The sequence below is a fragment of the Lepidochelys olivacea genome, assembly GCF_965140295.1.
Source record: "Lepidochelys olivacea isolate rLepOli2 genome assembly, chromosome: 3".
NCBI lineage: Eukaryota > Metazoa > Chordata > Testudines > Cheloniidae > Lepidochelys > Lepidochelys olivacea.
Genome location: NC_140413.1, coordinates 5869732 through 5883108, shown reverse-complemented (window position 1 = coordinate 5883108; position 13377 = coordinate 5869732). Strand labels below are relative to the sequence as shown.

The 13377-nt window shown below is 47.6% G+C and overlaps 1 protein-coding gene across 1 annotated transcript in view; it reads left to right on the top strand.

Moving 5' to 3' along the window:
* The window catches only part of EPHX2 (epoxide hydrolase 2), a 109994-nt gene extending 104225 nt beyond the window's left edge, over nucleotides 1-5769 (top strand). The window contains exon 19 of the mRNA XM_084624749.1: nucleotides 4614-5769. Coding sequence (XP_084480875.1) covers nucleotides 4614-4698 — 85 coding nt within the window. The 3' untranslated portion in view covers nucleotides 4699-5769. The remainder of the gene's footprint in view (nucleotides 1-4613) is intronic.
* The last annotated feature ends 7608 nt before the right edge of the window (nucleotides 5770-13377 follow it).

Genomic DNA, 13377 nt, shown 5'->3' with positions numbered 1-13377 from the left:
ACCACCTTGCTCTCTCTCTTAATCCTGCTACTGAACTTGGCACCTTTCGCTTAAAGACTTCCTTTTGCTTTACAGCACTAGCTTGTCAACCCTCACTTGCACCGTCTTTGCCATCCTGTGTTGATCACGCCACTCTGGGGTGGAGTGGGCTGCTGTAGCTGTTTGGCATCGCTGCTATACCAGGCAGCACTGTAGGGTGGGAAATGAATCCCATATCCAAGGGGAATTTCAGGGAGGCAGAAGGGAATCACCCACACTGGAATTTGTTGCTTTCCTCTGATGTTGGCCACTGCTGAACAAGGTGGGCTGATTTGGTCTGTCTCAGATGTTTCCACAGCACCTCTCACCATGGTATCCAGGGACCAACCCATTAATGCAAATGTTCTGCTTCTCTTTGCATGAATCCTGGGTGTCTCCAAAAGGAGGTGTTCAAAGCCTAGGAGGTAAAGGAGCCTTCAACACCCAGTTCACTGACCTATTTTTGACAATCACAGGGACTGTGACCATCTTACGGGCCTCACAGTTCAATCCTTGAAGAAAAATCACAGCCCAAGCTTTCCCCCACATACCGGCTGAGGTCACTGTGCCCTATTGCCAAGCATCGTTAGAGCCGAGCAGACCGAGCCCCCCGCACCTTTGTGTCTGTCACATGCATGTGTCTGCTTCTCACCACTGGATAAAATATCAAGTATCTGCATGGATGGGAACAAAATGATTGACTGGTTCGTACCGAGGAGACAGTAGGCACTGACAAGTGGGTCTTCCCCTTTGAAGACGTCTAGCAGGGTTGTGTTGGCTGATCCATTGGCCTGAAATGGATTTGCTGGAGGATTGATGCAGACCCCCTCCCATGCACATTCCAACTTGGATGAGAGGGAACAAAGGTCAGTGAGTTAATGCTGACCTGTGTTTCTCTACTGGGAAAAAGCCAGATGATGGATTCATATCACAGGATGAGGAAATACTTTCCAGTCCAGCAGTAACTCAGGAGGATGTTAAACAGCAGCTCCTAATGATATTAGACATTTTAAATTAGCAGCTCCAGATAACTTGCATCCAAGAGTTTTAGAAGAGCTGACCAAGGAGCTCACTGGTGTCAAAACTGGGATATGGATGGTCTGACCTAGCGGGTAGAACCAGGAGTCTGGGCTAGTGGTCGGAGCAGAAGTAGGGCCTGATAGTTTGAACAGGAATCAGGGGTCAAGCCAAGGGGTCAGAGCTGGCGTCGGAAACCAAGAGTCAAGTTGAAGATTGGAGCCAGAGTCAGGGATCAGGAGTCTAGCTGAAGATCGTAGCTGGCAGCTGGGATCAGGAATCAAGCTAAGGGTTAGAGCTGGGACCAATGCAGGGAATAAGAAAGAGCTATGTTGTAGCAGAAGACTGGGTACTACCAAGTTGCACAGACAGCTTTCTAGAACTCCTTCCATGCTTAAATAGTGCACCTGGACCAATCAGAAGTTGGTGGGAGGTGCTACCAATCAGGTCCTCTGTGGGTGGCACTTCCTGTGGTCCTTAGTCTCCCAGGCTTTATAGTGCTTTGATTGCCACTCTGCCATGTGGTAGCATAGATGCTTCAGTTGCTCAGAGCCCTGCAGATCTGGGTTCTAGCCTGTGAGTCCCTCCAGTCTGGACCATTAGGGTTGATTTTTTTTCAATAAGTTGTCGTAACTCCCCTGGCCTTTAAAAAGGGTAAACGGGATGACCCAGGTAGTCTCAGACCTGTCAGCCTGGCATCGATCCTGGGCAAAACAATGGAGTGACTGATAAGGGACTCTAATAATAAGGGCAGAGCTCTTCTTGACCTGCTGCTCACAAACTTGGAAGAATTAGTAGGGGAAGCAAAAGTGGATGGGAACCTGGGAGGCAGTGACCATGAGATGGTCGAGTTCAGGATCCTGACACAAGGAAGAAAGGAGAGCAGCAGAATATGAACCCTGGACTTCAGAAAAGCAGACTTTGACTCCTTCAGGGAACTGATGGGCAGGATCCCCTGGGAGAACAACAAGAGGGGAAAAGGAATCCAGGAGAGCTGGCTGTATTTTAAAGAATCCTTATTGAGGATGCAGGGACAAACCATCCCGATGTGTAGAAAGAAAATATGGCAGGCGACCACCTTGGCTTAACAGTGATATCCTTGCTGATCTTAAACACAAAAAAGAAGCTTACGAGAAGTGGAAGATTGGACAAATGACCAGGGAGGAGTATAAAAATATTGCTCAGGCATGCAGGAGTGAAATCAGGAAGGCCAAATCACACTTGGAGTTGCAGCTAGCAAGAGATGTTAAGAGTAACAAGAAGGGTTTCTTCAGGTATGTTAGCAACAAGAAGAAAGTCAAGGAAAGTGTGGGCCCCTTACTGAATGAGGGAGACAACCTAGTGACCGAGAATGTGGAAAAAGCTAATGTACTCAATGCCTTTTTTTTGCCTCTGTCTTCACGAACAAGGTCAGCTCCCAGACTACTGCACTGGGTAACACAGCATGGGGAGGAGGTGACCAGCCCTCTGTGGAGAAAGAAGTGGTTTGGGACTATTTAGAAAAGCTGGACGAGCACAAGTCCATGGGGCCGGATGCGCTGCATCCGAGAGTGGTAAAGGAGTTGGTGGCTGTGATTCAAGAGCCATTGGCCATTATCTTTGAAAACTCATGGCATAGGGGGAAGTCCCAGATGACTGGGAAAAGGCTCACGTAGTGCCCATCTTTTTTTAAAAAAAAAAAAAAAAAGGGAAGGAGGAGGATCCGGGGAACTACAGGCCAGTCAGCCTCATCTCAGTCCCTGGAAAAATCATGGAGCAGGTCCTCAAGGAATCAATTCTGAAGCACTTGCATGAGAGGAAAGTGATCAGGAACAGTCAGCATGGATTCACCAAGGGCAAGTCATGTCTGACTAGTCTAATTGCCTTCTAAGACGAGATAACTGGCTCTGTGAATGAGGGGAAAGCGGTGGACGTGTTGTTCCTTGACTTTAGAAAAGCTTTTGACACGGTCTCCCACAGTATTCTTGCCAGCAAGTTAAAGAAGTATGGGGTGGATGAATGGACTATAAGGTGGATAGAAAGCTGGCTAGATCGTCGGGCTCAACGGGTAGTGATCAATGGCTCCCTGTCTAGTTGGCAGCCGGTATCAAGCGAAATGCCAAAAGGGCTGGTTTTGTTCAATATCTTCATTAATGATCTGGAGGATGGCGTGGATTGCACCCTCAGCAAGTTTGCATATGACACTAAACTGTCAGAAGAGGTAGATACGCTGGAGGGTAGGGATAGGATACAGAGGGACCTAGACAAGTTAGAGGATTGGGCCAAAAGAAATCTGATGAGGTTCAATAAGGACAAGTGGAGAGTCCTGCACTTAGGACGGAAGAATCCCATGCACCGCTACAGACTAGGGACCGACTGGCTAAGCAGCAGTTCTGCAGAAAAGGACCTAGGGGTGACAGTGGACGAGAAGCTGGATATGAGTCAGCAGTGTGCCCTTGTTGCCAAGAAGGCCAATGGCATTTTGGGATGTAGACGTAGGGGCATTGCCAGCAGATCGAGGGACATGATCATTTCCCTCTATTCGACATTGGTGAGGCCTCATCTGGAGTACTGTGTCCAGTTTTGGACCCCACACTACAAGAAGGATGTGAAAAAAATTGGAAAGCGTCCAGTGGAGGGCAACAAAAATGATTAGGGGGCTGGGGCACATGATTTATGAGGAGAGGCTGAGGGAACTGGGATTGTTTAGTCTACAGAAGAGAAGAATGAGGGGGATTTGATAGCTGCTTTCAACTACCTGAAAGGTGGTTCCAAAGAGGATGGATCTAGACTATTCTCAGTGGTAGCGGATGACAGGACAAGGAGTAATGGTCTCAAGTTGCAGTGGGGGAGATTTAGGTTGAATATTAGGAAAAACTTTTTCACTAGGAGGGTGGTGAAACACTGGAATGAGTTACCTAGGGAGGTGGTGGAATCTCCTTCCTTAGAGGTTTTTAAAGTCAGGCTTGACAAAGCCCTGGCTGGGATGATTTAGTTGGGGATTGGTCCTGCTTTGAGCAGGAGGTTGGACTAGATGACCTCCTGAGGTCTCTTCCAACCCTGATAGTCTATGATTCTATGATAACAAAGAATTTAAAGGAGGGTAATAATTAATGCCAGTAAACATGGATTTATGGAAAATAGATTTTGTCCAATTCATTTTTTGAAGAGATTACAAGTTTGGTTGATAAAAGCAGGAGTGTTGATGTAATAGTATTCGGTAGGGCATTGGACTTGGTACAATGCTTTGATTGAAAAATTAGAACAATAAAATAATTAACGTTCTGTTTAGTCAAAAAGGCATTTTTGGGTCAAATTTTCAGCCTCTTCTAATTGGCAGCCTGCATTTTCCCCACGTTAATGCCACTTTTTATTAACAACTGGCGGTAACGAGGTATCATTTTCTTCTAAACTTTCCATGGGAAATAATATTTCCCCACAGCAAAGCAGGACAGCTGTGAAATCTGTTGGGCTACGGAGCAGTCTCCCTAGGAAATGGATGGAAGCCTAATTCCTTGGGACGTGAAACTAGGCTGGAGAAAGCACAGTAAGGAGTATTCCTAGCTTCACGGAGTGTTTTTGTGTTTTTGTTTTTACAGGGCAGCTGATCTGAATAAGATCCTCATCAAGTGGCTAGAGGATGTTCATGACAATTCTTTGCTGCAGAAGATTTCGAAACTCTGAATTTGCCCTTGGAAGATTTCAACCTCCAGCTTCCTGCTTCATTTGAGTATCTTGCTGCTTGTGCAATGGTGTGGGCCCTGCCAGTTTCGTACTGGGGGCAGCTGCACTCCCTATAAGCTAGGTTTTGCCTCTGGGTTTTGGTTTTCAAGCTAGCCAGCGGAAAAGGTGGGGAAGCCTGGGCCCAGCGAGCCACATCAAGCAGGATAACGGCCTTTCTTTTCGCTTGCGTCTGAATGCAAGCATCTCAGCGAGGGATTTTAGCATCAGGCTCTGATTTGAGGCAGTTCTCCTGCATGTGTTGTGATGTAAGACACTGACCTCTCCCAGCAAATGAGGAGGCCAAATCAAAGTCTGAAAGCCGCAGGGAGCAGTAAATCGAGAGTCGTTATATACTTAGCAAATAACGTAAACTGCAGAAAAATAGAGGGGCCAGGCGGGGCAGGGGAGGAAATTCCCTGGCTAGGAAGTGACTGAGCATTTCAAGCTAGGAAATAGAGTTTAGAGGGGATGGGTGACTTCCCAAGTGCCTCCTAAATCTACAGCTAATTCAGTTAGTAATGATTCTGAACCACTCATCTGAAACCCTGTAAATGTTTTGTAGGGTTAAGCTTCCACCTCTGGCATTCAAACTCACTGGTCTGGGTTTGGTTGGCTCGGCCCCCAAACCAGAAAGGCCTGTTTTCTAGTTCAGACATGGCCAATGCCTTTGCGATAAGAGATGAGTGGAGGAGTTTTTTGTCCCATGAAATCTCCTGAAAGCAGCTAGCGCCCCTTGATGTCCACTGTTCAGATTGGAGACCAGTGATGTCAGTTCTGACCTGGCCGCCTGCCCAAACCTTGGACCCTGGCCAGCTGCTAGTCAAGCCCTAAGTGCTGCCTTGCTTGGGCACGAGTGTTTATTTTCCTTGTGATTGAGGCTTTTGTTGTCAATTTAAGCTGTACATTTGAGGGTTTCATACGGGGTTGGCTGGATACTAATCGCTCTTTTATGCTGCTTTGAAAACTCACTTCTGCTTTTATTATTTCAAGCGTCTTTTGTAAACCAGCAACTGAAATAAATCACAGAATTGATTTCATGGCATCCAGTGTTCTTCCAGGTGGGCCCCGGTTATGTTCATGCTGGTGGAGATGCTTTGTAAGGCGTGTTTGCAGTAATTGTCACCCCTCAGTGCTTTTGGAAGATGCTCAGTGGGGTTAACAGTGGAACCCAATGGATAACCCCACAGATTCAAAGGCATCCTTTTCAGAAGGGAGCCTTGCTGCAAGCCAGAAATGGGGTGGGGTGTTCTCTTGAGGTGAGTAAGTGTTGTTGTGCTCTGAAAATGAGGGACTAATAACACAAAGCTTTCAACTGGAATCTAGATCTCCGCTCTCCTTCCCATAACATAAGAACGGCCATACTGAGTCAGACCAAAGCTCCATCGAGCCCAGTCTCCGGTCTTCCGACAGTGGCCAATGCCAGGTGCCCCAGAGGGAATGAACAGAACAGGGAATCATCAAGTGATCCATCCCCTGTCACCCATTCCCAGCTTCTGGCAAACAGAGGCTAGGGATACCGTCCCTGCCCATCCTAGCTAAGAGCCATTGATGGGCCTATCCTCCATGAACTTACCTAGTTCCTTTTTGAACCCTGTCATGGTCTTGGCCTTCCCAACATCCTCTGGCAAGGAGTTCCACAGGCTGGCTGTGCGTTGTGTGAAGGAATTCGTCCTTTTGTTTGTTTCCGCCGCCAGCCTGCCCCATAAACAACCCTGCACCTCTGGTCATCTGTTCCACACTCACAGCTGTGTCGCTGCACCTGGGTCCTGACTTGCAGCCCCCCTGCTATTCCTGCAAGTGTGTGCACCGCACAGTCACGTAGGGTGTGTTTACCCTGCAGCTGTGAGCGAGCCGTCCAGCCTGGCAGACAGACTTGCACTAGCGTGTAAAAAGTAGCAGTGTGAACAGTGCAGCTCCGGCAGAGACTCAGGTTAGCCACTCGAGCTCAGCCCAACGGGGCTGGGTGGGGTGGGCTTGGACTCAGGGCGGGGGCTAACCCAAGCCTCTGCCAGAGCCGCAACGTTGGGGTGGGCAAACTACGGCCTGCGAGCCGTTTTAAACCGGCCCGCAAGCCTCACCACGCGGCTCGGCGGCACTCCGGCTGGGGTGCTGGGTCGGGGGCCGCACCATGCTTGAGGTAAGTGCTGCTTGGAGCCTGCACCCCTCAGCCTCTCCCGATGCCCCAACCCCTTGCCGCAGCCCTGATCCCCCTCCTGCCCTCTGAATCCCTCAATCTCAGCCTGGAGCACCCTCCTGCACCCCAAACCTCTCATCCCCAGAGCCTGCACCCCCACCCCAATTTCGTGAGCGTTCACGGCCCGCCATACGATTTCTATTCCCCGATGTGGCCCTCGGGCCAAAAAGTTTGCCCACTCCCGCGCTACAGTCATTCTGCCAATGTTTAGCCTGCGAGCTCGAGCAAAGTCATGCAGGTCTGTCTAGCTGCTCTCGCAGGCACATGGCTAACTGCAGGGTAGACGTACCCAGAGACCTCCGATTTCAGTAGGAGACGAGTGTAAAAAAACATTTTTCTCTCTCTCCTGCCCAGGTTTCTAATTGCTCTCGGCGTCCTCTGTTACGTGAATGCCTTTGCCAGTATTAGCTGTGCTGTGTTTTGCAGCATCTGTGCGCTTCGTTATTGTGCTTTGTACTTCCACTTACAGCTCTTTAGTGAAGGCAAAACCAGCGATCATTTAGCCTGCATTCTGCTAGCATCGGTGCAATGGGATTTCAAGTAGGCGAAAGGACGGTGTCTTCATGGTAAGCTGGAGATGAGTGACCCATTATGTAAAGAATCAAAGGCGCAGAGCCATGGGGCTGCGTTTGCTGATGGCCTCTCATCAAGGGGAAGTAATTTTTTCCATTCCGTGATGCCAGCTCCTAAAGGATCCCTGGAGTTTGATCTTAGTTCTTTTTCTCTTCCAACCCACTTGCTGTTGAATGCCACAGGCTCAATAATTGACTGCAAAACTGTTCCACACACACTTTCTACTCTCTCCATCACCGGAATATTTAGGCATGTTCCAGCAATGTGTTAAACATTGTGATTGACAGCCGGCTGGCGGTGGTCTCTCTGATCCAGCTAGAGACCTCATTAGTAATCGTCTGGGGGTGAAAACTGTCAGATTGGGTCGCTTCAGGATGACTTCAGACATCAAGGCTCAAATCCTCAAAGATATTTAGGCTCCTAATTTCCATTGATGTGATTGGAAGTTCGGAACCTAAATACGCTGGAGGCGATAGGCCCCAAGTGCCTGCCCAAAGAAAATCAGAGAAGATACAGCAGGGTCAAACGGGGGTGAGACAGATCGTGGCTCCTTTCTGATGTTCCTGTGCCACGACAAAGCCCTGCAGTGCGCCGCCCCAAATGGAGACTGCCGACACCATGAATGTGCCACGTTGTAGGGTACTAGTAAGCGAAGGGCACCTGGGATTTGAATAAGGGGATTTTTCCCTGCTCAGCCGACGCTTCCGGGCTGCCCCAAATGGCAATAGCCTGCTCAGCTGTCATTCAAACCAGCTGTTGGAGCTGGTTGTTTGGAAGACAGGGGAATTGCTCCCCGCTGCCATGTTGCTGATGAGGTAGATGGGTAGCACCCTGCCTGCCCATCCCAGAGGCCAGCGCTGCTCTCCCCTAGGAGAGAATAACCTTGGAGGTGCGCTCCCTTTCCACAGCTTCTGCCAGTTCTGTGGTGTTTTACAATGGGCTCACCCAGCCACAGTGACGGGATAAAAAGCCACCAACCCATTTCAGAGAAGCCACTGGATGTTACGGAGTTTCAGGCCTTGGATTTAGTTCAGAGGGATGAAAGCCAAGAGCTTTATACTGCACCTTCTGAACTACAAGGACTAGAGGCAGGTGTGGTGTCACCGCCCAAAGGAGAAATCCTGCACCTGTCGCCCAAGTTCCCAGGACTCCCCCAGCCCAAGTTCTGTGGCCTTGAGTCGAATCCTCAAAGGAGCAGGCGCCGGGGACGAATCTTTCCTGGACGCTCGACAGCAGCTACTGCGCTGCAGCATCTGAATTCTTAAAGGCAGAAAAGGAGTCAGAGCGAGACATGAACCCTGCTCATACGTCCCCCCGAGTCATTTATCCCTAATGCAGATGTCAATAGCTACCGATGGAGATACTTGTCTGATGGATTAGCCTGGCCCAGTTACCAGGGAAAGAGCTGTCAGGGCTTCATTTGTAAGGTGAGTCCAATGCAAGCTGCAGCCTGTGCTGGAGAAATGCAGCGTCCAAGGCTGCTGTTTAATAAGCATTTGCCTTCCCCTCGAACCAGCCATGGGGTTCATGTCAGGGACACAGCTGGGCTCGAGTTTCCACAGCAAGGATGTGAGGAGCAAGGAAGCCTTGAGACAGTTGTAATACAGAGCTGATTGCTGCCAGCTGACTGCCCGCTTGGGAGGAAGATCAATAAATGAAGCTTAAGAAAATGACGAGAGTCCATCCAGGAGGAAGATCCATCCCATCCTTGTCTGGGGTGGAGAGTAAAAAATGTTTGGCAAGGAGTTCCTGGTCTGATTTAGCCACAACCCACACCTCCCTCACCTAATACCACAGTTGAGGAAGAAGGCCGTACTGGTTAAAACACTGACCTGTTTAGAAGGGAAGTGAAGGCTATAAACAATTTTAAAAATTTATATATAGCACATGGAAGAAAGGGGAAGTTGATAAAAATAAGTATCAATCAGAAGCTAGGAACTGTAGAAAACTGATAAGGGAAGCAAAGGCACATAAGGAAAAATCTATGGCCTGCAGAGTTAAGGACAATAAGAAGTTTAAGTATATTAAGAACAAAAAGAATCTTAACAATGGTATTGGTCCATTATTAGAGGGAAGTGATAGAATTTTCAATAATAGTACCGAAGATGATGATGATGATACCACTCTTCCTATTCCACTGTTATCTCAGATGGATGTTAAACCACAACTACTGAAGTTAGAAATTTTAAATCAGCAGGTCCAGATAATTTGCATTCAAGAGTTTTAAAAGAACTGGTTCAGGAACTCATTGAAAAACAGGTTTGGGGGAGTCCGTAAAGTAATCTATTTAATGCCCCATTAATCTGTTTTTCCTAAGGTATGGGTCACCAGGGTGGTTAAGGAAATACTTGAAGGACACAGATAAGGCCTTCCAATAAGTGACTGACCCAGGCAATATTCTTTTCCAAAGCAAGAAACCTTTTTATTGATAGGAATAATAATCCCTAGCACACTAATAATCTAAAACCATAAATCAGACACAGATCCCTTACTGGCGTTCTGAAAGCACAAATCCTTAAATGCAAGTTAAAGAGCATTCAAACCGCAACATCATACAGGTGAAATGATTCTGAGTGCCACAATCTGTTACAGATGGCCAGTCTGTGAGAGATCACTCTCAGTACTTCTTAAAGTTATACTTCAACTTGTAAACATGTAAATTGCAATTAAAAGGCCCACACGTCTCGAGCATACACATACTAACACCATGCTACATTATACCATGCTCTTTCCACCCATAATTATAAGTGACAAGCTCACTCTGTGCCTTGAGTGGTTGTCAGCAGGCTAGTATAAGAAGAGCTGCAGGGCGTGAGGTTAGTTCCTTGCTGGAGCTGGAGGAGTGTGGATGGTGTGCCTGGCTGGCTGAGGGAGCTACAGGACCCTGGACAGGGCAGTGCTGGCAGAGACCAGAGGGGTGGGAGAACGCAAAGGAGCGCCAGGCTGGCTGCTGGGACTGAACCAGGACAAGGCCCCAAAGTAAGGGTGAAGAATGTGCTGGGGCCATGGGGAAGTGGCCCAGGGAATTGTAGCAGTGACACCGTTTATTTAAAGGGATATGGCACGGCTGCTCGCTATAGGGTCCTGGAGTAAAGGGTTCTCTTCCCCACCCCCCCCCCCCCGGGACAGTAGCCCGGACTTTGATACAGCCAAGAAGGGGAACTGAACTCTTTTAGGTTTCAGAGTAACAGCCGTGTTAGTCTGTATTCGCAAAAAGAAAAGGAGTACTTGTGGCACCTTAGAGACTAACCAATTTATTTGAGCATGAGCTTTTGTGAACTCCAGCTCACTTCATCGGATGCATACTGTGGAAAATACAGAAGATGTTTGTTTTTATACACACAAATCATGAAAAAATGGGTGTTTACCACTACAAAAGGTTTTCTCTCCCCCAACCCCACTCTCCTGTTGGTAATAGCTTATCTAAAGTGATCACTCTTCTTACAATGTGTATGATAATCAAGGTGGGCCACCTTGATTATCATACACATTGTAAGGAGAGTGATCACTTTAGATAAGCTATTACCAACAGGAGAGTGGGTTTGTGTGTGGGGGGGGGGAGAAACCTGGATTTGTGCTGGAAATGGCCCACCTTGATTATCATACACATTGTAAGGAGAGTGATCACTTTAGATAAGCTATTAGCAGCAGGAGAGTGGGGTGGGGGGAGAGAAAACCTTTTGTAGTGGTAAACACCCATTTTTTTCATGATTTGTGTGTATAAAAACATCTTCTGTATTTTCCACAGTATGCATCCGATGAAGTGAGCTGTAGCTCACGGAAGCTTATGCTGAAATAAATTAGTTAGTCTCTAAGGTGCCACAAGTCCTCCTTTTCTTTGAACTCTTTTAGTGGCCCCAGCTCTTCAGGCCCCAGAGTGGTGAAGAGTTTCCGGGAAGGGAGCTGTTGGTGAGATGAGTCACTTCGCTGTTCCCGTCTTTGGTAACGAACAGATAAGGAAAAGCTTGCGCCCAGAGTTCAGCCGGAGGGTTGTTCTCCCGAGGAGAGGGGCTCCCAGGAGAGCTCCTAGGAAAGGAACTCGGGGAGGGATCTGCCAGATAGCTGCAGGAGGCCTGTCTGGGAGAAGAGTTGCAGTTAGCAGGAAAGTCTCGGCTCCAAGGATGGGAATCGAGGTTGAGTGTGACTGTGGGTAAAGGCCCTGGGTGTCAGACTGGTACACTCGGATGGCGTTTGTGTCCCGGATAAGCAGTCTGGGTGAACGTCTTGCTTGTCTTTTTCATTTCATTGGGGAATTAGCATAGCACCTGGACGCAAGAGGGCATGGGGAGGAGTCCTGCACCTTTTACACTATTCAAATCCCCTGCTCCCTGTGACGTGCACCTTAAGGCAATTAACTACCAAACCTACTATGGCACTGACATGTCTGAGAAATACCGGCAACTGGAGAAATCTGAAAAGATTGAAAAAAAATGAATCTAGTACCAGCCTTCCAATAAGTAAATAAGAACAATCCTTGCAATTGTGGCTCTATAAATCTACCTCCTCCCCCTGTTACCCCCCGTTTTCAGAACCCACAGCAGTGGTAACTTAAAACTGTTTCACTCCAGGCGGTGTCCGGAATAAATCAGTCGGAACACAGCACGTCCGGCTGATGACAGATTGATGAAAGTAAGCGTGCTCTAGCTAAAACTACTAATTATTAGATTTAAGCAGCATAAGCAATAGGTTTAGAACATCCCAAATAATTACTTAGAATCTGAGATGGTATTGAGTAATTAGCAGCAGGTCAGCGATGGCCTGTCGCTTCCCTGCTGGGGAGTATGATGTCAGAAATGTCTCTCTGGCTAGCTTCAGAGAACTGTTCAAAGTACACTCTATTATGTAGTCTTTTTATAACTAACTTTTGCAAATCACACAGCTCATAGTGACCCCTGCTGGGTCATCACTTCTCCTAACTTCAACAAACATTCCTAACCATCTTCGTCATAACAAGCTTCTCTGGCAAAGGCGCCCAAAACTCATTATTTTCTTTCAGCCTCAAATTGTTGCCTCTTTTCTCCCCTTCTACCATTAACAGAGACTGCCAGCCTGCAGCTAATATTTGACTTTGTCTCCAGAAGCTCGACTTGTTCAAATAAACCCTTAACGAAGTGGAGTTCTGTTTTATTAATTCATGGTGCCTGAATGCATGCAATATGGTTGCAATTAGCTTAATACAATTCTGGAGGAACACACCCCTCCATCCTGGGGCAACACCCCCCTAAACAATGTAATTAATACGAAGAGGAACAATTGCTGAACATCTATGGGATAATAGAAACCGAGAAGCAATAAACTGCACAGGATTTATAAAGAATAAATCCTACTAGACAAACCTGATTGCTTTTTTGATAGGATTACAAAATAAGTGCCTTGAAAGGCATGCAGATGCTGTAATGAATTTGGAATTTATTAGAGCAGTTGATACTGCATCTCATGAAATCTTCCTTGAAAAACTATTTCAAATTGGCTTGGGAAGGGATGTGGTCATGCCCTTCTTCTTCACTCAGCGCACAGTCAACCTGTGGAACTCCTTGCCTGAGGAGGTTGTGAAGGCTAGGACTATAACAGGGTTTAAAAGAGAACTGGCTAAATTCATGGAGGTTAAGTCCATTAATGGCTATTAGCCAGGATGGGTAAGGAACGGTGTCCCTAGCTTCTGTTTGTCAGAGGGTGGAGATGGATGGCAGGAGAGGGATCACTGATCATTACCTGTTAGGTTCACTCCCTCTGGGGCACCTGATATTGGCCACTATCGGCAGACAGAATACTGGGCTGGATGGACCTTTGGTCTGACCCAGTATGGCCGTTCTTATGACTGAAAGCCGCCGGCAAGAGCATAAAGATAAACAGCAAAGGGTTGAGTTGTGGGG